Genomic DNA, 27,807 nt, shown 5'->3' with positions numbered 1-27,807 from the left:
CTTGAAACGTATCCACTATCCTGCAATCTACCATCACTACATCGCACACTATGCAAGTACAAAGCAGGTCGTTAATTATCTCTACGTTTGTATGAACAGCTTCTCGAATCTTCGATTAAGGAGATAGAAAAGAGGCCTAAAATAATCAATAAGGGTGGTTTATTCACTATACAACTGTATAAATCGGATAAAAGTTTAATTCACTTAAATTTCTTTATAGAGCATGTAAGAGGTTAATTATTGAATTCATTTCATTCAATATTACTCGTTCAAATTTTATTTCATATTTAGGAACAATAAATAGTTTAATATCAATTCCCAATATTGATGTGCCTACATAATATTAAAGCAAATTAACCTAATGGTAAATTATGATGTTAATAATTTATATTATTAATTATAACTCAACAATAACGTATTGCATAATATGAGTATTAATAGGTACTCATTTCGCACGAATGCTTCGTGTATAGTTTATTTTTAAATTAAAAATTAATTACCCTGCAACTTGTTCTTTTCATATAAATGCTTTTAATTTACGAGCACTATCGAGCATAATCTTTATTGACACTGAAACTTATTAATTACGCTAGAAAGAAATAAGATTTTTTTCTAATGGTAAAAGTGTGGGCTATATATATAATGAATAAATAACAAACAAACTTTAAAAATAATCCCATCAAACAGCGGCGAGCGATTCAACCGAAAAAATAAACTGAACACGCGTCAGAGCGCCAATAAAACAAACATAAATTTATCGCTTTCGTTTTTCAGATATCCCCGAGTACGACTTGCTGCACGCTATCGGGGTTCCATTTAGCAATCCGAAGACCCAGTACTTCGATGAGGGCCTCGATGGTTTTCCGGCTTACGGGCTAAAGCCGGGATCCGATATTAAATCTCCGTATCGCCTCTTTATGCCGGAGAAACTTTACGCTGAATTCTCAATAACTGCAACTGTACGACCGGCGAATAAAGATGGCGGGTTCCTCTTTTCAGTAGTCAACCCTTTGGAAACAGTGGTTCAATTAGGTGTCCAGCTGATCCCCAGCGGGCCCGGTTTGACCAATATCTCTCTCTTGTACACAGATGCGAATATTTACGCTCTATCGCAGACAATTGCGTCATTCGTTGTACCATCATTTTCGAAGAAATGGACGCGATTTGCGTTAAGGGTTACTAATGATAATATCACACTGTTTCTGAATTGCGTAGAATTTGATAGCGTGTCTGTAAAGAGGAACCCGCCTGAATTGGTATTCGATTCGGCATCGACGCTGTATGTTGGGCAAGCTGGGCCGATCATAAGAGGCGCATTTCATGTAAGTATTTTATCTAATATTAAAAAATATTAAATTATATACTTATACAATTTATTATGATGAATTAATATTTAATTTTTACTTTCTTATATTACATTAAAATATTTCTCGGCTGACAAGTTATCAACCCGTATTGCACATCGTTAATATTGTTACTAGAAACGTTCTGAAGTTTGGTTCAAAATTTGTTCAAAATCAATATACCTCTTATATCGGATTTCCTCAAGTCTATGTAGTTAGCAATGTTAGGTAACAATCAGTATCGATCCATCGTCCATTACTAGTTGGAAACTTTTCTATTAAGTTGCGAGAGACTTAGAAGGTATCGGTTCCGTCCAACTACTTTATGTAATTACGTGTTAACTAACTACGAGTGATTACAATTTCTTATTTGTATTTTTCCTGTTGGGAGATCATTTGTTTTAGTTTGTTTTTCTTATACATATCTCGTATTTGCTTGTTACGCAACAGATGGTTTTGAAGATAGAAATTGAAAAAAAAAGTTAATAGTTTTAGTTTTAAACTTCCTACTGTGTCAAACGATTACCTATATAAAATGTTTATTTCATTGAGCTTAAAGTATTCTAGAATAAACAATATCAAAAAATAATGAGATAAATAGTTTTAATCTTGTATTCAAATTAAATCTATAATTCTCAAGTCTCAACCCACAACATTAGTAATACGGAACAATTTACCCCATTCCCAAATACGAACACCATCAATCACTATTGCAGACCCAAACATTCCTTTATTTCGCGTTACGTCGCAAGATTGTAAGGGATGCCTTTATCACATGCTTTAGTAGACAGAGCCTTTCCGGATAGGCAGATAAACACAATTCTATTGAACCTTTGGGTGCGGCGTTATTGCTTTCACACCTACATTTGCCTCTACGCTTATGTCATAGTAAAAAGAGAGAAGTATGTTATCTTCGAACAAAAGTACATCATGCCGTTTGTATGTACGCGGAGCGCTTGGCCATGCGCCCAGTTCATGTACGTATCCAAGCTTAACGCACACACACAACGCCACTCAGTTCCTTCTCATGGACCTTTCTCGTAAGGGCCGCGCCATTGCTGTGATCGGTCGGTGTTTGTTTATACAATTATTTAAAATATCATTGTGACAGGTGAAAACCTTGTGCCTAGCGAGTTTAGGTACCGTGCGCTCCTAAAAGCCAGGAGTTGCCCTACTTCTCTCTTTATACTATGCCTCTACGCTTATGTACACATTTGCACGTACTCCATCTATCTTCCGAATCTGAGGGTCTAGAATAATTTCATTTATTCTGTAGTTCTGAATCTTGAACACAATACGCTATATCAAAAGGTCAAACTTGGGAGTGAATAGAAATATTACTGGATAAATATTCAAACATTTGTCGTTATGTTATACGAAAATAGGATGGAGCAAACAGGATAACGAACATAATTCGTAATAGATGTCATTGTTAACATGGTTACTATATTCTTTTTATTAATTAATATAGAATGCTTTCTGACGATAATACCACAATATAGGTATATGATATAATATATCATTCCAATCATTAAGTTCGATTTAAATTAACGTATTCGTATTTAAATTAACAATAGGTACTTAACCTATTGTTAATTTAAATGCACATTCTTAATAATAAATCTTTATCTTATTAACCAATAATTTAAAAAATATTATATCTTAAATTATTCCAGTCTTATCTTAAAACTAAATTAAATTCAACTCACGCCCCTGATTGATTTCTCAAACAGATCCGTTTAGCACGTAAATGACTATATCGCAAATTAATCGATTGCATTCTATTTCAATTCAGTTTAAAGCGCAGATAAATGCAAATAACTTACCGAATCGCAAGATTATTGAACAAACATTAAACTATTTAAATGTAGCCTTCAAAGTGTAGCTTAAATAAATAATTCTGTTTGCATTCTCTGTTGTTCTATGATGTTATATCTGATTGGACGGCAAATGTATTTTGAATAAATACCGACCGGCTTTATGTGGAATATTTGAACAGTTTACTTAATAGGGGAAGTGCAAGGGTCTACATTTGGTGTTAGTTCAGTTTGCGTATTTCTCAGTTGAACTCTGAAGTAGGTATGTTCAATGTATTATTGATTGCGTTAGGTACCTACTATTTAAATAGGTCTTGTGGTAATGAGTTATTAATTTAGTGTCATTTTGGCATATTCCGTTGATATTAGAAATAATTTTATTGCCTACATTTTATTCTTAATCTATTTCACATCTTACTAAGATTATTTTTTACCGGAAGATTTTAGGCGTAAAGTCACGTGCTCAAGCCAGTAAAATGTAAGACAAAAATAAGGATAAATGATAAATTTCAGCTTTGTTAAAACTTTCTACTTACAAAATGAAAGTGTTTTAATTTCGCTTGATTAAATATTGAATTTTAAGTCTTTGTAAGATATTGAATTTCATCTTGTATTAGTATTTAGTCTCACAAAATATAAAAATAGTAAGTAATCCAAGATATCTCGTAATATATTGTAACCCACGCTTACATGAATTTTCTCTTTCTGTTATTAAATTCTATGACCTAGACATGCCTCAAGTATTTAGAATTCATTCACTTACATAATACAACGGAGTTATTTCATCACTTCAGGAGATTACATTTATTTTAATAATAATGGAAATACGAATTAAATTATCGCTGATGATACATGGATAATATATTATGTACCTATATACTTATTTTTAAGTCTAAGTGTGATACAGCGTATAAATAATCTTTTCTGTTTGTTAACTAAAAATGCATGATTTCCTGACTTAATGACAATGACCAATGAAACGTTGAAAATAAATAAGCCTAAAAATTATTCGTAATTGTTTTAATTAATATTTGCAATTTATACCAAAATAAAGAATTCAGCTTCTGAAACAACTTAAACGAAGAAACTCAAGAATTATGCCTAAATATTGCACCTTATTAAATATGTTTTTAATCCAATCCAATTAATCCTTTATAAAATAACTATTAGCAACATTACACAATAAAAGATATAAAACGCGATATGCAAAATAGAATCTCGAAACTCCTCAAGAAGTTTACCTGGAAACGAGCGTTCCCGTGCAGTGCCAAGAAAAACAGGCGAGTTCGCAACACTCCCCAAACTTCAGCTCGTTAGCATTTTGGCTTAGATGCACGAATTACTTACCGAAATTTAATTTGTTACTTTTAAAGTATCGTGTTTGGGTATTTATGATGCTGTCGGCAATGTTGATAGATATATTTATGTTATAATGCTGTCGGCAATAATTGACTGACCGGTTGGATTGGTTGGTAGTAGTGGCCCTGCCTTCCAAGCCAGAGGTCGTGGGTTCGATTCCCACCCGGGCAAATATTTGTGTGATGAACATAGATGTTTGCTCTGTATCTTGGTGTTAATTATCTATATAAGTATTTATTTAGAATTATATAATTCTGTATGTAAATCAGCCATCTGGTTTCCATAACACAAGCGAAAGCTTAGTACCTACCTATGAGATCAGATCGTGCCGTGTGTGAAAATTATCCTGAAATATTTATTTATAATGCTGTCGACTTATATTATAATCGCTACTCGAACCGCTAACTATTTATAAAGATAAAATAATTAAGCCTATTACTTTAAGTATCTCAACCTTCTATTGAAGTCGATCAATAATAGTTATTCGTGGTGTAAATTCGTTATTTTGCCATCGCCAAATAAAGTCTCTTGTTTTTCAGTCCATAAATGAAGCTTTACAAGCCTATAAAGCTTCAAGTTACAACATACATAGTGTAGCTAATATACCCAAAAATCTAACCGCGAATCATGACACCTATAAATCAGCACTAGCACATTATACAGCAGGATTTTCTCGAGAATGTGTTGCCAAAACCGTGTGTAATCTTACAATCTCAAGTTATTACGAAATATCATACACCAACAATGTTTGTGTCGTCAAATATGCATGCGCCAGGAATTGAACGAGGGACGCTCGCGGCAACCTCTCAGACACGGTGGGAAATGTTTTTTGATTGCATACTCTTGAATATTTCAGGGAAATATTTGTGAAATGCATTCGCTCATTGCGTCGATATTGGATAAATTGAATATTGTTTTATGTATTAGTGGAGGAGCTAGCAACAATTTTCATGCGATGAATTATTATAAAAAATCTTCTGTATATTTTTATTAATAAATCAAGTATACATATAATAAAGTAATGTAACGTAATCTTATACCATTACTTAATAAACAAATAATAATCATCAAGAAAGTTCGGTACGTATCTTAATCTTAATCTTAATACTATTATAAAGGCGAAAGTTTGTATGGATGTATGGATGTATGGATGTATGGATGTATGGATGTATGGATGTATGGATGTATGGATGTTTGTTACTCTTTCACGTAAAAACTACTGAACCGATTACAATGAAATTTAGCACACATATAGAGGGTAACTTGGATTAACACATAGGATAGTTTTTATCCTGGAAATCCCACGGGAACGGGAACTATGCGGGTTTTCCTTTGCAAACGCGGGCGAAGCCGCGGGCGGAAATCTAGTAATTTATGAAACTTTTAAGAAAACAATGTCGCAATTATAATACTTAGGTACTCAAGTTAAAAATTTATCATGCCTGTAGCTAAAAAACTTTTATGTACTTTTTATTAGTATAAGTTTTAGTTATTATAAGTATTTTATACACAAACAATTGGTTTATTTATTAGCTTTATACATAAAACTCCTTTATAGTATTGAAAATATCTTAGTGTTTTGTTAGACATGCTATTGGAAATAACGAAGTTCCGACTTAATTTCTTGATCTAATTTTCGCCATCGGTAACTGAGATGAAGGTTAAGTTTCTTATTATTTGTGTCAAAAGCTTCTATAATGATTGGTAAATTCATTATTATATTCAATTGCGAAATATACGTTTTATTAAGATTGTGTCAATTTATTGAATATACTTTAATCCTTCAATCAAAAAAAATATAAACTTTAAACGAAAGAGCAATCGTGAACTATTTCCTAGAAAAAACGAAATCTAGCTATCGACTTAAAGTTAATCCAATTTGTTTGAACATTGTTAAGCAGCTGAAGGCAATTCTCATAGTCGTAAACAATGAAAAAACTGAAATGTTTCTTTTTCTTTTTATAAATATATTTTGAGTATCAAATAATAATACGTACTAAAAAATCTGTCTATCCTAGAAAATAACATGAATTCTAGAGTAAGCTCCTAGCCTACTCTGTGTAAACTGCTTAAAATGAAATGTAACTATAAATACTACTACTACTACTACTATAAATATAATCCCCCCTGATAATAATCGAACTTTACCTTCTATTTTAGTTTTGTAGCTTTCTTAGTCTAATGTTTAAAACGTTTCAAGTATTTATAGGCATTATAAGTAAGGCTTTAAGACATTGTTTTTCAACATTCAAATCAAATCAATTCAAATTAAGTTTCAGTCAATTTGATAGACGCATCATGTAAATAGTTATCGAACGGTGCACTAATGACCGTTATGTTTATTCTCTTTGCGTGGGGTATGTTATTATGTAGGTACTTATTTGTAGTGGTGTTATTTGAAGAGCGGGGGTTGAGTAAAGTGTCGAAAGCTCGTGATGTTTGAACTCGTTTGAAGATTTCCCAGACGTCCCTGTGTTTTGGTAACAGGTGACTTGTTAATAGATAGCTGTTACATACCTATGTTTATTATGCATGGTTTTACTCACAAAACATATAAAGATTACTCTTTTATATGTTCTGTGGTTTTACTCGCATTGCTCCGTTCTTATTGGTCTTTGCGGGATAATATTATAGCATATAGCCTTCCTAAATACATGAACTATTTATCAGTGATATATTTTTACAAAACGGACTGGTGGTTCCTGAAATTAACGCGTTCAAGCAAACAGACAAAAAATCTTTTTGTCTGTTTGCTTGAAATTTACCTTCATAATATTAGCATAAATAAAGACGCATGATAAACATGGAATTAAGATCCTACTACAACTAAATAAAACGACTCTATTCTAACTAGTAATTGTAGTTGAAAAAGCTTAATGAACACTTAGCTTCCATGTTTTATCCTATTAAGGATTGATCAAAAATAGAAGCACTTCTAGCTACTATTTTTGTCTATTGTGTCTATGATCCATCTTTGCCCTACCTACTTAAAATTGTTATAAGCCTTAATAATTACCTGCAATCTCACATTATGTAGGTTGAAAGTATTGAAATCTGTTTATACTAGCAACGTAATTAACAAAAAATAAATTTTAAAATTTTTAAATAAAGTTAACTAATTTAATAAAAATTTTAAAACAAAAGATTGTGTTCGATTTTTAACACAAAACAATTATTTTCTTTTCCCGCTTTACAAAATTACTTAATGCTTCTGCTTTGTATTTTGACTTGAATATTTGGCAAATGTTTAGCGTGGGAAGTGGACTACATCTTCATCTCAGTCTAGATCCGTCGCTGGTTCCGCGCGCACGTTGTATTCAATTTCTAACTGGCAACTATGTTAATGACAGCTGTCAACGCGACTTTGACGTTGATTTTGGCGCGAACCGCGCGCGCCCCTTATACGTGAGCCGCGAGGGACGGAGTGTCAAATAAGGCCGATGATATGTATAAACCGTTAAAAGTTTTCTAAAATATAAAGCGTACTTTAGCATACGTAGATATTCTGTATTACATTAAATCTTGAATATTATGTTTTATTGTTCATAGATTAAAACAAAACATCGCCGTCTACAACTAATAAGGAAGGTACTAATAAGATACAATTAACATATTATTGGCAATTATTGAAAAAAATACAAATGACATCATAATATCATTCTTTCAAAAGACTGTTCGAATATATTGCAGGTACACATCAAACAACTTTACAAGATCATCTTGCAAAGCCAAAAATCTTATGTTTTTATACAGGCTTAATAGAATAAATACCAAAATATATGATCTAATGTTTATAGCCTTCCCAGTAATCTCTTTGAAGACCCTCGTCTAAAATATACGCATAGTTTTAGAGGAATGTAAGCCCAGGTAAGGCACGTTTGCTTACGGACTTAAATGTTTTCCCCGAAAGATTAAATAGTTATGTTAGTAAATATTTTCGGCGTGGATATATTTTTACTTGAACTATTATTTTTTATATAATAATATTATCATAATATAATGTAGGGTTTCACTCGAGTATCCAAATAAAAAACAGACATGCATCTATTCAAACAAACAGCCTCTCGCTTTTTTAATGTAGTTATAAAGTAAATAGAGATATCACGTGTACAAATAAATACATCATTCACAAAATAATTAATGTATCAACATCACAATAACAGCTCAGAAATAAATGCAATAATATATTTTTCATTTCGAGACATTTGCATATTTTATATTTACGAAATAGGTCATAGCTCGATAAAGCAAATATAGACTTTAGGAAAGTTTAAAACCAATCCGATCAATAAAATAACTAACTCCTGTAACATGAATATATTTCATAGATCTATAGTATAAAGAGAACTACTATGATAGATGAAGAGAACTACTATACTAGAATTATAATTAGGAATCTATCTTATTTTGCATTATTTACTCTATCGTACAAAGCAAAAGAAACATAATATTATAACGTATATTCAGATTAATAGATCGTCATAGACTATAGATGTTAATTAATATCTACATCTGTCTTTAAAATCTTGCCTTTTATCCCTTGTTTTAATTGCATTTTTCAAACATAAACAAACACACTGATTAAGGTAGTTCAATAAGCTCTATTTAAATTACGTAATTTATAAAAATATTTATTCGAATCATAGTTCTGTTCAGATAACGAGGTCGGTTCCCAGTCTAGGTGACGCCATTATTGACTTTAACAGCATTTGTGAACCTTTCTTGTGAGCGTGCCAAAAATTTGAATTTCACTAACGCATTGCCTTAACGATGAATAAGACATGGTTGCCATACACAATGTGGAACCCTTTTTTTTAATTCTTATCGAGTAGGGTATAGTGTTGAAAACAATTATTCTTCATGGTATGAAAGCAATAATAAGCTAATAGAATTATAATTAGGAATCTATCAATAAACAATTTCGCAGAAATGCTATAATATGATACAAAATATACTATAATATTATATTCGTTACAGCTTTAATAAAATCTTATTTTTATTTTATGAAAAGACTTCATATAATATTTATTGATGCAGGACTTCTTATTACACATACCAAACAGAACAATATTTATATAAGGTACTAGTGGTCCGCCCCGGCTTCGCCCGTGGTACATATTTATTATTTACGTTTTCTCTACATAAAAACCATCCTCGTACTACAAGGAATATAATAAAAAAAGAATTATCGAAATCGGTTCAGCCGTTCTCGAGTTATGCGCTTACCAACACATTTTGCGATTCATTTTTATATATAAGATTTATGTAATGATTAAAGACACAACGATAGAGACACAATTATGAAATTTTTAATTTTAATATATTATTGGCACTTGAATTATGTGTATTATATTATGCATACTTAATTGCACTGAAAACTATGATACCTACTATTCTATTCATCAGAAGATTTAGTAACAATACAAACCTTATAGGTATTCATATTATTATGTCTAAAAGCCAAAACACGACAGAGCTTCCTTCAACTTTGCTAAGCTTATCTCGTCATCGAACTTTTTGGAATTGTTTTTGACTCGTGTCAATATCTTTAATACTATAGCCTTATCAAATAAACATCTTAACTTTACTAAACTAAATCCCGAGCGTTAGCCGATTGTAGCTTATTCTAAAGAGTTACGTCCCGTTCCTTAATAAGTAAACTCCTTGGAGTTATATGGGCTTCTAGATCGGGGTCAGCATCACAGACAACTCGTCGCCAGAGATATCGACTTCGTTACAGCTGATGTTGCCAGATTTTAGTTCTGACTTAGCGAGCGTAGCGATGTGCCGAAACACGCGATTTTAATACGCGTACGCATAGCGGGTTAAACTTTTGTGTGGTTATAAATAATCATTATTGTTTTTATACCTACGTAATTTCAATTTTAATATCAGTGACAAATATTTGTGATACCTACTCATCTTGTTTATGAAAAAACTGTTACTCATATTTTACATAATCGTGTTTTTAAATTGAATTTATTCGTGATACAGTGTTATTGTGATGTGTTACGCTGTATTCCATGTTATTGCAATATTTGATTATAAAAACATCCAACAGTTTAATATAGCATTACAATGCTTATAATATATTCTCATATTATTTTCTTAGTATAGCACCGACACATTATAACATAGGTAGAATGTAGGTAGGCACAAAAATAGGTAGCTCTAACCTACACACACACACACCATACTAGCCTCACATACGTGGGCTCTCATTAAAGTATAACATTTGTAACTATGAAAGTACACATGATTTTAAATTAAATGCAAAATGGTTTCTAAACTCGATGCAAAATAATCAATTACTGAATAATAAACATTTCAATCTGCCCTTTAAAATAAAGTCGATATCGTTTATTCAATGTAACTAAAATAAAATCATAAATTGAAAGCTTTCAGTAAAGTGGCAGCAAATAATAAAGCCTTGAACTCTTGGTCATAATGAAATTTAAAATGTTTGTAAAGAGGGTTGTAAAATTATCTAAATATTTTGTAACACCCAAATTATTGAAGGGAAATTATTATATTTAATAGATAAAAAATACTTTTAAAATTTCGTTACAGGTGTGTTTACTAATGTGAAATAATTTATTCCCTCAGTTTTGTTGGTTGTAGATTTTTTTTTCCTGTTGTACTTACATAATGTATGCAGGTATTTGTTGCGTCAATACAGACTCATCTACAGTTTCTTTAATCTTTCAATTACATCTATAGAATACAAAGACCTTATGTTTCGTATATTGTATCTTTATAACCATCTGTAACAATTATTTGAAACGTCAATCGAAAATAAAGTTAATCGAATTCTTTTGCTCTATAAAAAGGGAACAAAACCTTTGTACTTATAAAAATAAGTAGGATTTAATCTCCTTTTGATCTTGTGTAGGTATCTATTGTAAATTGTAATGTATGGAAAATTTATACATTCCTACGCACTACGTGTATTTCTGAAGTAAATTGAAGATACTTACCTGTTTGGTTGTCTGGCACAAAGCACTCAAAGCAATTCTATTAGACGTGATATGTATTGAAAGCTATAATGATAGATTATTACTAATGGATTTCTGATATTATTATATGTATATAGGTCTCATGGCAACAAACGACCTCAAATACTTATTTCAAGGACGTCTTAGCAGTTGATACATACCGATTTAATGAAGAATAAGTCCGTTTAAAAACTATTTAACATCCAAAAAAATAATTTTGAAACTTTCACTGCACTTCCATCATATTGTCATCTTTCTTATATATAAAAATGAATCGCAAAATGTGTTGGTAAGCGCATAACTCGAGAACGGCTGAACCGATTTCGATAATTCTTTTTTTATTATATTCCATGAAGTACGAGGATGGTTCTTACGTAGAGAAAACGTAAATATGTACCACGGGCGAAGTCGGGGCGGACTGCTAGTATTTTATAAAAATGAGATGAAGGCTCTGTGTAAAGTCAGTTTTATTTATACTAAAAATTTAAGAACTAACAGCTTATTCGGCCAAATTGTTCGAAACGATATAAATCATCAGTTAATATATTATCATTATTATAATACATATATTATGTTACCAACGCGAATCTGTAAAAGAATTAAGAAAATGCTTTACTGTAGTCTGTAACGATCATTAGGTAATATCTATATTCTATATAATTATATGTATCTTCATAGATAAAGAATCGTGAGTTATGCCACTCAATAATAGAAATGTATCAATTACAATTTTTTAGAATGGTGAAATTATAAAATTAATTATTAACAGTAACAGATTAATACAGCTGTTAAACTTTAAACTCGTGTCCAATTAAATTAAATAATCTCTACAAAACTCTAAAGCTAACAACTTGAAGTTTTAAAGTATGGCAATAGGTACGCAACCTGTCTAGACTTCATAACTTTTAAATTTCAGTCAAGTACCATATGTTATAAATGTTCAATTGAACTTGTATATTGTTATAGGTCGGTTAAAAAGTTTCGTTTCGTTTAATTATTGATTGTCTTTTGTTTCATCATTTTTCGTAAAAAACATGCTTTTAGTTTATAGGCATAGAGCATGGAACGTCTATATTCAATTTGTAGAGCCTTTATTTTTCTAATATAATAGAAAAACATCTATCTATATTTAACTAACAATGGTATCTAATAGATACCTTTTGTTTGTTTAATTAACGAAATTTTTGTACAAACAATTTAAAATCCCTAATTATTGGTAAGTACGTAATAAAATATTTAAAAACCTCTGAAATATGGAGAGCAAAAATTAAGAGCAAACGCTAATGTAATTTACTCAAAATAATACGAATTATTATCACAATTAACATTTATTTTATGGTGCAAAACTCGTGTATCTACTTATGTTGTAAAAAAATTGGTTGTCAGTAAAGTCGGTTTACTGACGATCACAGCTGACGATGGTTGAACGTGACAACGTCCGATTGTGCTTCTTTGTCGCTCGTTCCGCGCTCTCGCTTGCACTTCAAGCCTTACATGGAACGCCTCAGAGCGAGGTAACGCCGCATGTGTCATGTTTTTTCGTGCGTGCAGCCGGCTCAATCGAATTATAAGACGTTGTCACGTCAATATGTTTTCTTGTAAGTTCGTGTAGGTGCAAAAACTTTACAAGCGCCTAGCACCTACGCCCTGTGAAACTCATTTGTACAATATTGCATTTTATTTTTTCCAGGCGCTGATTATTTCATGTCTTCATATTTTTGTAAACAACTTTTAAACATTGTTATGTCTTCTGAATAAATATTTTATGATGCTCTGAAATTGTAATACTTAATAGGAAATTTTAAGAAAAATCCAACAAAATTCAATCGCAATTCTAAATAGTAAATTATGGCGTGCAGTTAAACTTGCAAGTCTGAACATTAACTTAACAATATAAAAACAATCATGTGAAAGTTTAAAATTTAAATCGTATTTACCAAAACGAAACCTTGTGCTAAAGAACTGTGATGAGTGAAATATATGACTCTATAGTGATATCTTTGAAACCGAATTTAACTGAACTTCAAAATGGCTATGGTGATATCGAATAAAACCAAAATGTGTATGTGTTCATTTGTTTTGCTGATAATACTGGGTGTTGGAATTGCTGTGATATCTACCATAGGAGTTTTGGATGGAGCGGAACATAATAGGGCTGGAACGGCTGAAAAATATAGTCAGTGGAAGTCAGCGCCTCGGATAGTTGAAAGTGTGAGTACTGTAGCAACAATAGTTGAATTAATTGTTAGTCGTTGTGGATAGATCATAATATTTTGATGGTACTTGTGTTGACGTGCGTATTACCTTAGTACTTACCTTAGTACTTACTTACCTTATAAAACATGACACCATTAATTGCGATAGCAACATTCTTTACCTATCTTTTGATTTTATTTATTTGGTAGTTTTTTCAGACATCGTACCAAATAAATTAAGAAAATATTTTATTAAACTTGACTATAAATTAGTGTAAAATAAAAACTTCTAGAACTTTATACATTCAACTGGGATTATAATTAATTTCGTCGAGCTTATAAGAAATTTTCATACATAGAACTGCTCTTATCGTACGAAAAAAAATATGTGAAATACTTAAGTAGAATTACTGAAATAACTGAAAACATTAAAAAAAATATTTATTACAATGCTTCTAACCTCTACTCCTTCCGGTGATGCTCCATCAATCCCGCAAAAGTAAAGACGCCCTAATAAAATAATATAGCTTTAATCGAACTCAAATAAAAGTAGCCGTTTGAGAAGACCTCTCCTAGCAAAATGACCGACCCTACAACGTTATTATATCTCAACCAATTCACAAAGACCCTTATTAAATTTTGATACTTTAAATGTACGGAGGGAAAATTAAACATTAGAATAAAGCAAGGGGTCTTGATACAGTGGTCCGTGGTTACGTGGTGGTGCGCTAAAGGAAATCTTGTGACCTATAAAATTAATGGCATTCGTATGTTTTCTGAAATGGCCCGGAATAGATGGTAGCTCTTAATCTTCGAGACCTAACTTAGCTTTATATTTTTACTCTTTTCGCAGCAGCATTTTTAATTTATTTATTTCATAACGTTACAGACACAGAATTGTGAAGATAATTATATATTGTAAATAGAGGTATAGTTTTTTAAAAGCTTGTTGACGAATGAACGTTAAATAAAATTTTATTATATTTATTACAAAATATGGTCGAGAATAGATAGATATTTTTACGTATTTAATTATTTTTACCTACCTGAAAACATTATTTTGGAGTATTGGGAGTTTTATATAAAGTATAAAACATTTCCGATCTTATACCTGAAGACAGAGACCGTACCCTTTACTTTCTTTTCAATACAGCGGAATAAAACAACATCTTACCTATTCAATGTTTACACGCAGATAGGTATGTGAGGCAATCTCTTGCTTTTCATAACCTGAAAGGAATCCCATAGGATCGAAACGCATGTGAAACGAATGACTTTTCGAGTAACATGGAAACTATCATAGATACTATATCATGGAATTTACTTGAATATCAGCTCTCTCTCTTACTGTCTCTACTTCTTCTTTTATCAAACTAAATTATTTCGATACATTACACTAACTATTAGTCTATTTATTCATTTACATTCGTAGATAAACTTTAAGTTAGAAATATGAGAATAGATAAATCAAATTAATAATTTAAGTTTTTTAAATTATTACGAGAGCGTTTATTTACATTCTTTGATAGATCCAATAAACGATAATAACGTATTATGTGTATGTACATTGTATGTATGTGCGATTTACCATTCTACTGCAATTAATGTCATATAATCCGATACAATAGGGGAAACACGCAATATATCATACTAAATACTATTGTTGGTCTAATAGTTCAACAATAGGCCGGTAATATATGCTATGAGCTCTAATATAATGGGAATGGGCGTTTTGAAGAATTATCTGTATTGATTCATGTGTAAACCTTTCCCTATAACATTTATTTCTATAGTAAAAGCGGAACTGTTATAGTCATTTTATCGTCTTTGCAGAAGTATTGAATCAACCAACGAAGAAAATAATAGCAATATAACACCTTCAAAGGTGGAATGCATGTGATAGCGATTCATTTCAAAAATTCAATTAGTTTTCACAACCAAATATGGCAACAAACTCGTTAAAACTTAAAACGTTTTGTCCCGGTGTATCCCACATCTGACCACGAAATATTATTTACTCTGTGCCTTTGATGTCATGAAAATGGGCTGTATACCTCGACGTATTTTTTAATTAAAATCCGAAATCGAAAAATTGTTTCAGGCTAGGTATACCTTTTGTATGAAGTTGATTAGTTGAAAAATTCACGACTTAAATTAAACTGGCAAACTGGTTCGTCGAATATGTGGTATTTGCCAATTTTTATTGCTACATATTTTTTATTTATTTTTTGTACGCTATTCTATGTGTATAATAAAAACTTTGAACTCTATAACTAGCGTACAAAATCTCTACCATCTCATACAATATATTTTAATTTATAGCAACAGTAAAAAATATTCCAGACTTTCATATTTAAAATTGTTGGATCGAAATTGCTAATTAATAGAAATCGCCGATTCGGCATAAAGTAAGTTTTTAATTACTTTTCATTATATTTTCAGCGAGACAGCGTTTAATATTTGCTTAATATCTGAATGAGTATTTAATTGGACCTCATTAAATAGAATATTAATTCAAGAAGTTAAACATTCTGCATCGCATAAGATCCATTTCTGCATTAAGATTCAAGTCGTGCGATCGTAATGGTATCAATTCTGATTTATGACGGCAATCGCATTCAGGGAATCGCACGTCCATTATAAATTGACCTGTGATTACTGATTCTTCGCTGGGTTTTTACAGGAATGTCAGGTGGCAATATAATGTGGTTGTTAGGGCTTCTCTTACAGTGGTTCGTTTTAAAATTAGTGTTACGCAGCGCACGCGTTGATTGACACGGGCGCACGCATCTTTGCCATTTGCAGTTTTATAAGTCCCTTACAATATGCGAAATAAAATCATCCTTATAACTTTATAACCGGTTCATAAGTTTGAAGTTTAAAATGAATTTTGGAAGGAGCTTCTGATCGATCGTAACAGTATTATTACTTTAAATTCTTTACGGAACTTTTTAATATATTGCTAAATGAACGTGTTTTACGTTTTAATGGAAATTAGTGCATTGCGATAATTTGTCAGCCGATATGAAACCTGTGTGGAATCAAGTGTTAACAATAATTATACTACAGGGTGCTTTTCAAGAACTCAAGCTATTTGGTTCACCTTCGCAAGCTGAAATACAATGCGTGAATACATTTGAGGTAAGTTCTTTTATAATTATTATCTATCTTTATTTTGGAAATTCGTTGAGAATTTTTAGAAATTCCGTAACAGCTGACAGCCTGACAGTGTCCACGCTCGCTGCTAAGTGGCCGGAAAAGGATAAAAGGTTTTGCTAAAAATAACGTTCAAATAATAATTGATGTTTCGTAATATAATTGCCTTGAAACGGATTTCTGTAATATAAAATTTTTACTTATCTTTGTTTTAATGTCATTTTTATAATTTCTCTTATGTTATATTAGTTTTAAACATATTTTTTATATCTAAATCGTTTCTATAATTTTGACAGGAAATAGGTAAAGGCAGTGGAGGCGACGAGATTTATATAGACAATTATTTGGTGACTATTATTTTATTTTACTTTTTGTTTGTTTCGTTCCGATATTGACCTTATTCAATTTTTGTTTTATGATTTGAATGTGTTTTTTTATGATTTTCTTTTATTATTAAAATTGAATAAGGTTAATATTGTTACCTAAAATTACTCACATGTAGTGTAAAACACTTTTAAGTGTATTTTTTGCTGCACGAACTAACTAATAAATATTTCCAATACCTTCCTGAAAATGATTTCAATGATAGGTAAAATAATTTAATAAAGAAATTCTGCAAAAAATATTCTGGACATGCCAAAATTCTTATAAAAACTCTAGTAAGTATTTACGTTTAAAATCCATATACAATATATCATTTCTTTTAAATACGCGAAAAAAACGTCATTATTAATTATACTGTCTTCACATCCATACTAATATTAAATGCGAAAGTAACTCTGTCTGTCTGTCTGTTACTCAATCACGCCTTAACTACTGAACCAATTTGCATGAAATTTGGTATAGAGATATTTTGATACCCAAGAAAGGACATAGGATAGGTTTTATCCCGGAAATCCTACGGGAACGGGTTTTTCTTTGAAAACGCGGGCGAAGCCGCGGGCGGAAAGCTAGTATTTTTATAAAAGATGCCATTATATTGCAGTTATCGGCGCGTTTATTCGTTAAATAACAATAAAGACTGACATAACATAAATGGCTAGATTGTTTAAGATAAGCCTCATTCTTAAGATAAGCTTTAGGCATTCATATTGTTCAAGTCATTGACCGCGTTTCATTTAATTGAACAATATTGTACAATTAAGAACCAAGGCTGTATATTATAATATGTATTAAAAGTATCGATTTATTTTTAACTAGTTGCTCGTCGCGGCTGTGTCCGATTTGAACCGGAAATATCAATAAAAATTGGAGCTTATATGAATACTAGAAAATGCAGCTTCCTATTCTCTGTTTGCAAAATGTCTTGAAGATGAAATTCATTGTATTGTCGTATAAATACGTTTTAACATAAGCCTTATTGTACTAAAAAACCAAAATAACAGAAACAGTCGAAGGCAAATAAATTTCATGAATGCAATTAATGTTCTTATAAAGCCATGCCCCATTAACGGTCTGGCGTCACATAATATGAATTCAAAGATACATTTTAAACCAACAAAGCAAAATCTATACTAGATAATATTTTCTATGAACATCCGATAAACAGACTCAAGCCTACAAGCCTCAATTTCTTTTCCAACATAAAACGAATTATTATAGACTCTTATTGGTGAGACTTGTTGTCAACCGCTAAAAAACGACATAACTCCAAATAATCCTTGAAAACTTATATGTCCGGAATATTAAACGGTCCCCGGTTATCAAGCACGTTATCGTTCATTTAAATCTATAATATTTACGTGCAAATATTCCTACGAAAACCTCAAAATAATTCCCGACGCGGAACGATATTTACTTTACCGCTAAATGTAAACAAATAAGTCGTTATGCAAACATTTTGCCGGGCACTGGCTTGCTATCGTTAAAGCTTCGGTTATGTTAAAAATTTTCGTTATTTTTATTGATAATTAATATTATGATTGGTATTTAATGAAAGAAATAATTGCGTCTGTAGCCAATTGACTGGAGCTCGTGTATGTATTTCAGTGTGTGTGTACTGCAGATCACACGTGTCAGAAGTGAAAGTTCTTCACGTGAAAATTCAAATAAGTATACAAAAAGCGGCGCCTTACTCCATGACGTGATGGTAGTACCATGACGCGACCTTGAAATTTTACTCTCAACTGAAGTTTCAGTTCAAAAAATATAAGGCGCATTTCAACTAAAATCATCTTTGAAATTGTAATCTATAAACTAAACACTAAACCGCAGAATGTTAGTTAAATTAGGCTTAAACTAAACTTTCATACAACATATTCAATGTACCGTTAATAGATACATTTAAAACCACGTGTCAAATTTCTATAATATCTACGATACGAACTACGAAATAATCCAATACCGCTTATCGCTCTTATCACTATAACCACAACAGAAATAGATAGCAAAATTGTGCCATATATTATGTCCTGAACAATTGTTTGATTTTCGTTAGGCGCCATGTTTTAACAGGTCAATAGTGGTCATAAATACGATGATAGTATGTCACTGAAGTATTTCATTGAGCGTTTCTCCTTATTTTTAAAGCTTGAACTTTGAAATAAGGCATAGAGCTATACAATAGAGTAAGTGTAGAGTTAGTACTATAGCATACTTAGATCATAGATATTTTTTAGATAAGTTCAAATGTATAAATTTGGACATTGCATCGATTATTATAAAAAATAAACACATAATAATTATCTTTTACGTGATGTGGATATACAAACATATACTTGATAAGCAGAAATATAAATAAAAGCTTGAAATTATTGAAGTGTGAAATAATAACATAAAAATTATTATTCATACAGTATAATAATTAAAACCTATTTTCACGTACTTAAAGGAAATGGGGTACTAATTTAACTGTAGATATTCGACTTGAGCGAATTTGTTAAGTGCCTATACCTAAGTTAATTTTACTCCGCTGATGAAAACCAGAATAAACACGTACTAACACGTGTGAAAGCTATTTTAGGTAATTATTTAATTAGGTACTATTTGAATATTCTACAGGGATCTAACTTTATTTTAACGCGCTTCTATACAAACCTTATATGTATTAAAAATACAACGGTTATCTAAATGAGAGTAATGAAATAAAAACGTTCATACTTCATTAAAAACAAATTCAGCTTACCGCCCGCAGCTTCGCCCGCGTTTTCAGAGAAAACCCCACATAGTTCCCTTTCCCGTGGGATTTCCGGGATAAAACCTATCCTATCTCTCAAGTTGGATCGAACTGCACATGGTGTGCGAATTTTATTATAATCGGTTAAGTGGTTTAGGAGTCCATTGAGGACAAACATTGTGACACGAGATTTATATATATTAAGAAGATGTCAAAAACTAAATACCACCTAGTACAAGCACAAATTCACCGCTTCATGTGAACGTCTCCGCATTGTACGTCTAAATCGTATAATCCCCTACAAACAATCTCAAACTCAAATAAAACAAACGAAAACAAAGCATTTCGTAATCGTGCAAAAAATCTGAGCAACGAGCTCACGCTTTAGAAGATAAACAGACTGTAAGCCGCTTAATTATGGCAGCAGATGTATTTAAACATGCATTCTATGTAATTAATTGTTTCACAGGTGGACCAGGAAGAGGGGGACGTGGAGGGGTCCGGGAGGTACGGGACCATCCCGCCGTTCCCACCGCCGCCCCCCGGTCTAAATGGTAATAGGACACGTAATGTCTTTAAGAGTTTTAGTTTGTATGGAGACCAGCAAAAACGTATGCTTTTAATGTCCTTTGGAGGGAACGCTGAATAATGTAGAAGAAATGTAATTAGTAGTAGGTACATACATATACATAGTTAGGTAGTGTAGTATAGCATACTCGAATGTCTACAGTAAAAGCTTTTGATTAGTAGGTACGTACAAAGTCTTCGAAATTAAGTTTGAAAATGTCAATTGTTTATTTTACCTTTTCAATTTAGTCTTAATTACTATCCATATTGGTACCTAAATGTGATGTTAAGGCACATAAAAATATATAAATTTAATTTCAAACTGAATAAAGAGCATTAACAATTAGGAATCAATAACATAATATCCCCAGTTCAAACATACCCGATCTTAAAGTAACACAAATAATTGAAAGTCTAATCCCATAGTTCAAGACTCATAGGGGAAGTATAACTCTTTAGGTGTTAAGATCGTGCGGTTCCCATGTTTGTTTGGATTAACGACTGTTTGTTCAAACGATACGCAATTGCTGTGGGTGACTTATGAACTCATGCAGAACTTTGAAACGTACTAAAATGTTTACTTATAGTTAGGGTAATGGGAGCTTAGGGAGTGTAAGAGAAATTGAGTTCAAGTTGTATAGCTTTAAATACACTAGGAAGTAGGATTGTAGGAACACTAGTTGCGCAAACATTATATTTAGATGTAGGGAGGAACTAATCACGAAACATTGGTAGCGTTTAAATATACACCTTGGTCGAGTTGAAATAGATATACTCTATGTTCTCATTTTTAACTTTAAATACTTAATCATGAAAAAGGAAATTCTATTAATTGTATTTTTTTGTTTGTTTTCAGGCTATCCACCAATATTACGAGGCGAAAAGGGAGAAAGAGGACCAAGGGCAAGATTTTTGTTTCATAATTCAATATTAATCTCTTTAAATTATTCTGGTTTAAATAAAATAAAGGAAATCACACTTCTATTCAATATATTTATGTATTTAACTTGTTACAACGATGTTAATATAATGCATAATAGTATATGTATATCGTATTTTTATTAAATATAATCTGCATTTTTACATGTTTAAAATAACCTTTAACATTCGTATAGCAATGATAAAGTGATAAATAATAAATAAAATGTAATCGCAAAATTTACGGATACCGCACAAAGGAATCCCAGTGTTTTGTTTTACGATTTATTGATGTTACACCCTTTAGCAGTGCGTTTTAGTGCATACGACATCAGACAGTATATTATAGCTAATATAAGTATTTTCTTAGGGTTAAAGACAGAAAATACATTTTATTATAATTTAAAATTTAAACTTTCAATTAAATAGGAAATTACTGTTTTGTCGGAAATACATTAAATAATATAACCATTTGCTTGAAAATTGTTTCCTTCACAGCTCTAAAGTTTTAACTCAAATGGCACACATACTGCGGTACAGAAGCACTTAAAACTAGTTTTCTTATCGATTTAAACGAGTAGGAATGAACGATTGAAACTTTCTTTTTAAATCCGCCGAGGCTCGTCTTCCAATCGTACTTTACAAGTACATATGTATATGTCTATTACTGCATATACGAGAAGGGATTGAATGTAGTCGTATCGTAAAGAGTAAATAGTCGTATTCCGGGATTAAACAATGATGTAGAGCTATTAGCAAACACTTAACACTGTATGTTGATTGTAACACCAGGCATTCGCAAACGATATGCGGTAGCGGCTGAATTGATGGAACAAGAGATTACAAAATTGGCAATTTACCTAGTCTATTTCATTCGATTAACTAATACTGCTACAACGAAATAATCAATATTATGAACGCTTTATTCAAATGATAGGGAACATTTATTTCATAATTATAAAATAATTTTTATCTATACTATAGGGCCCTCCAGGAGAATCTATACGTGGCCCTCCGGGACCTCCAGGCCCTCCAGGGCCTCCAGGAACTCCAGGCGCAACAACAATTGCTGAATCATCAGGATCTGGAGACGATGTGAGCGTTATGTTATATAATATAATATCCTCTATCATACTCTTCAATTTTCTAAAAATGTAAGGTATTTTTTGAACATTTGTCTTTTTCATGCAATTCATTCATTCGGATGTCCTTAGGTGACGAGCGTGAAGGTTGGTAATAAAATTATGTATTTTCAACGCAACCCAGACTTTTTCTAGTTACAATTAGGATTGTTTAACGAGCGTAAAGTAATAATAGCGTTATAAAACACGCTAATTAATGTTAATCATTGTTATCAAGATATTTTTATTATAATTCTACTAGCATACAAAATATCTATATTTTCACATTAAAATTAATAATTTCTCACAGCAAATCTTCGGCGAGAACTACGTATCACTCGGACAATGTGGTTGCAATTCAAGTACCATACTGGCTCTATTAGAAACAGCTCCCGAACTGCAGGGACCACCAGGGCCCCCGGGCTTAATTGGTGCGGATGGACGAACGGGCCCTCCAGGAATACCCGTGAGTACACAAAGAAGTTCATTTTCTTTAGAAATGTTACCGTATCTCTTCTAATAATATAATTGAAGTTCTTTCCGAGAAAAATGAGAATAGCAAGTTGAATTATATATTTTCAAAAGGTTGACGTCATCAGGAATTAGTACACATTAATTTTAGTTTTTATTATACTTACATATGTATGTGTATTACGCATATTAAGTATTGAAGCAAGATGCTATTATATCCTTTCATAATATTGTGTATAGCTTTCAATTATTTTTTTGACAAAAATTAGTGTTCATTTCAGTATCATAGAGCATTGAATGCAATTTATAATTATTTAAAGCTACTTGTGACACTGCCGCGGTAAAGCGAAGGACGTGGGTTTGCATCCCGCTTAGCGATCGAATTTTGTATTATAAGAAATAACAAGCGAGGCAAGGTGTTAAATATTAGTTTGAATGTAATAAGAATGTACTGCGATTCTACACAGCTACCTAATTGATGTAGGTAGTTGATAACAAAACGCAGCTAGTCAACGACTATTAGTAAAGTGAGGGTAGTTGGGTCGAACGTCGTATATACAACGTCCGAGCCCCTAGGCACGATTCGTACGAATGCGCCACGAGACAAAGGAACGCGGCAATTTATAGTATGCGACAGCTAAGCATGTTCGGACAGGAAACAGTGACAACTATATTGACAACTACTCATCCACAAAAATATTAAATCAAAAGTTACGTCTAACACGGCCATACTGACAATCGTACGTCCTCGTACGCCTTTTCTCGTATTAAAACACTACGGTAGTTCATCTCGGGATTACACAACCATCCCGCCTCGGCCACACTGACCTGACAGAACAATAACCACGTCCACATGACATAGCCACTCCGTTTGCGTATCTTGGTATATCTACGCTCGTTCGACTAGTGAAATACATCACTACGATACGCCAGCGACTAGATAATACCTCAACGCCAGAGTTCAACTAGCGATTTGGATCACTACACACAATTCCTTCGATGAACTACATTCCCGTTACAATAATCCACGTAACAAACTTTTACTTTACACAACGCACGAAAAAACACAAACCCCCGGATTGCCGTTACATAACTACGTAAACTCAAAACAATTAAAAAGTGTAGGCTTGAATTCTATCCCGCTTCTGATATAAGAAATAACAAGCGAGGCAAGGTGTTAAATATTAGTTTGAATGTAATAAGAATGTACTGCGATTCTACACAGCTACCTAATTGATGTAGGTAGTTGATAACAAAACGCAGCTAGTCAACGACTATTAGTAAAGTGAGGGTAGTTGGGTCGAACGTCGTATATACAACGTCCGAGCCCCTAGGCACGATTCGTACGAATGCGCCACGAGACAAAGGAACGCGGCAATTTATAGTATGCGACAGCTAAGCATGTTCGGACAGGAAACAGTGACAACTATATTGACAACTACTCATCCACAAAAATATTAAATCAAAAGTTACGTCTAACAGTATATTCTCCAAATGCTTCAAATAAAAACATTAATTCTAGGGACAAATGGGCCCTGCGGGTGAACGTGGTGCTATGGGACCAAGAGGAGAGAAGGGTGATCGAGGTGATGATGGTGTTCGGGGACCTGAAGGACAGCCCGGTCAAAAGGGAGAGCCTGGTGTCGATGGAAGGCCTGGCAGCCCGGGGCCACCGGGCCCTCCTGGCAACCCTGGTTCCTCTGATTACAATAACTTTGAAGTAAGCTTACTAAAACGTTAAATAATTTAAAAGTGTGTTGTAAAACTATCTATAACTATGTTCTTATATATATTTATATCTATTATCTTCTTTCTTTAAATGCTTCTTCAAATCTTATGCATCATAATAATATTATATCATTTTACTCAATAAAAATTTACTCAAAAGCATAGCTAAGCAATAAAATGTTGCAGTAATCTAATTCATTGACACATTACATAGTTTGGTGTTAATCATCGTTTTATGAATTTCATACAACCTTTTCTTTTATTTATAGTCCAATTGGAAGCCTAGACAGATTTACAAGGTAAGATAAATGTTTAAACAACGTAGATAACCACTTTATTATTAATACTAATACTAATTTAATATAAGCATTCATTGCATGCATTGTAGTCATACACATTATATTACACGTCATGTTTTAATAAAAAAGTTTATTATTTCTGAAATTATAAAATTAAACGTACAATAGTTGTCTATATAGAAAGAAATAATTATATAAAATAACACTTTTACACGCCTGAAATTAATTATTATAAGATACAAAACAATAATGATTTACAAGCAAGATATTATTATAAGTTTTTATACAAATTTCAGTACCAATAAAATTTAATGATCCAAGAAAACTTTGTCTTCCGTAAACAAAACAGGCGAGACAAACTTTACAGCGGCTTCCTCTTGATAGATACGAGAATATACGACACTATAAAGATAAGGAAATTGATTCTCCCTGTTTGTGGTCAAACTTTTGCTTATCCAACAATAATATGCGTTAAAAGTTGTATGATATAGAAGTTATTGCGGCTTAAAGAAGTGTACTTGTTTGGAAGTTTGAGTTACACAATACACATGCATATTGACTTGTATTTTCTAGAAGCTGACGGTCTTACTATAAAACTTAATTTACCCGTATTCAACACATACTTGAATAAACTAACTCTTGAATGAATTGAATTTATTTTTAACGTATTCAAAAACAGCTTTAAAAACAAGGTGACATAGATCTTTCAGATTATCTTTTTGTAGTAAGACCGTTACGTCTTAATTAGTATTCGTAATATTATCCAATAATGTTAACATTATGAAATCCCTTATTTAAATATCATATGATTTATGTTTATTTTTTTATAGGAATCATTATTGGGTTCCTACGGAGGGGCTATAGGCAGACCTGGAGCGCCAGGACCAAAAGGAGATGCGGGGCAACCTGGCCCTATAGGGCTTCAGGGTGAACGAGGATTTCCAGGCCCTAAAGGGGAAAGAGGACTTGTGGGACAGACAGGACCGAAAGGTGACCGTGTAAGTTATTTTCACGATCATTATTATATTTATTTAGTTAAAAATATTTCTTGACCAATTAAAATACACAGAATTAAGACTCGAGTTTGATCAATTTGTACAAGAGTATTTGGTATGTATGTTTCCTAAGATTTTAAACAAAAAGAAACTAAAAAAATAGCAATATGTAATAACTTGAACATCGAATACCTACCTACATAGTTGAATACTCTGATTGTAATAATTATAATAGGAAATATTATAGGCGCCTTCAAATAAATTAAACAAAACATTCTGTAAAATACATTTATTATTTCTACTATAGGGCTATTCTGGTCCAAAAGGAGATAGAGGAGTTAAAGGCGATCGTGGTGACCCTGGACATGACGGACGTCCCGGTCTACCTGGTGCTAATGGTCGACTTGGTGATAAGGGTGAAAAAGGTTAGTATTTAAATAAATAATGTAAGTTAATACAATGTGATGCAGTATCTAATTAAATTCAATTTTGAAATATCTTTCAATAGTTTAGAAACTGATGTAAAGAAAACATAGTTTCTTTATAATTGTATAAGTAAAAAATAATGTCAATTAATTAACCACAATATTTTAGCGACGATTACAATGGTCCTATTTCCTAACAATGATCAAATTAAACGAATACATCTTTTTCTATCTCTACAATGTTTGTATATTTTAGTAACTAGAATTTCATAATGCATATAATATTATTTTATGAACTGTTATTCTTTTATTTTAGGAGAACGAGGTACTCCCGGTCCGCCAGGACCACCAGCTTTGCCGTTGGGTTTCACAACAGAAGATTCAGAATTCTTAACAGCGGGTAAAGTATAATCTAACTATTTTGTCCGTTCGAAATAGTTTGAATATAAATAATATGGTATTGCTTTAGCTAGATTTATTTAAATGTTTAGACGATTCCGTTCTAGCCGATCAAAATAACTGCATAGGATAAATAACTGCATAAAATTGATGTTTTCAAAGTCTGTTGTGTCTTATACGAATAGACCCACATCTTTTTACTATTATTTTAAACAGTAATAGAATAAAATAAAAATTGTACCTACTATACATTTTTTAATTATTTTTAGGACGACTCTCATCTGCATCCAAAGGCGAAAAGGGAGAAAAGGTAATATATAATTCATTAAAAATATGATAAAATTTCAAAATCCAAGTTTATTTGGGCATTTTGTGCAACGAACTATATCTTCAACGCAATGATAATAGTCGAATCCATAATGTAGATATTGGAAGAGTATTAGACCACTTAGAAGAGTATTGAGTGACATACCTAATTAGAAATGTAATCTACGACGCAAGAGAGGAGATGAATATTTTATAGACTTTATTATATTTACTCAACTTTGGTTAATGCGAACTAAAAGATTAAAATGACTATAAAATTTTATGTATTGTTTTGATCGTATTAAATAATTGTATTAATAATAAAATAAATGTATTAATAATGACATGAATCATAATAATTATTAGTTAAACAACTAATCATACTTTATCTACGCAATTATTAACTATTATTATTATAAAATAAATCATTATATTCATCGATTGGCTTGTTGTATTGTTGACCTATAAATTAAGAACGCTATCAACTATCATTTGAACTAATGAAAACTGAGGAATAATTCAATTATACATATAAAACAAATTTGGTTCTTGTATGCAACTGTCATGAACCAGTTCAAATGTGTCCAATGATCATTAA

At 31.8% G+C, this 27,807-nt stretch overlaps 1 protein-coding gene across 2 annotated transcripts in view; it reads left to right on the top strand.

Annotated features, from left to right (window-relative positions):
• The window catches only part of LOC149904151 (uncharacterized), a 134,135-nt gene that overhangs the window by 93,761 nt on the left and 12,567 nt on the right, over positions 1–27,807 (top strand). Inside the window, exons 4-16 of one of the 2 annotated variants that reach the window (XM_090108148.1) lie at positions 775–1,322; positions 16,779–16,850; positions 17,162–17,212; positions 20,450–20,534; positions 21,404–21,450; positions 22,450–22,560; positions 22,897–23,052; positions 24,580–24,777; positions 25,055–25,084; positions 25,915–26,082; positions 26,387–26,504; positions 26,821–26,904; positions 27,173–27,213. In XM_090108148.1, the coding sequence (XP_089964274.1) occupies positions 775–1,322; positions 16,779–16,850; positions 17,162–17,212; positions 20,450–20,534; positions 21,404–21,450; positions 22,450–22,560; positions 22,897–23,052; positions 24,580–24,777; positions 25,055–25,084; positions 25,915–26,082; positions 26,387–26,504; positions 26,821–26,904; positions 27,173–27,213 (1,709 nt within the window). Of the gene's footprint in view, positions 1–774; positions 1,323–16,733; positions 16,851–17,161; positions 17,213–20,449; positions 20,535–21,403; positions 21,451–22,449; positions 22,561–22,896; positions 23,053–24,579; positions 24,778–25,054; positions 25,085–25,914; positions 26,083–26,386; positions 26,505–26,820; positions 26,905–27,172; positions 27,214–27,807 lie in introns of those variants that run through there. The other variant, XM_090108147.1, reaches the window with a different exon arrangement.

Source organism: Colias eurytheme, chromosome 12, assembly GCF_061535395.1.
Source record: "Colias eurytheme isolate Ceu_HAF_F1 chromosome 12, ilColEury1 Martin Lab GWU primary, whole genome shotgun sequence".
NCBI lineage: Eukaryota > Metazoa > Arthropoda > Insecta > Lepidoptera > Pieridae > Colias > Colias eurytheme.
Note: the sequence above shows the minus strand (reverse complement) of the source record. Positions and strands in the feature narration are given on the sequence as shown.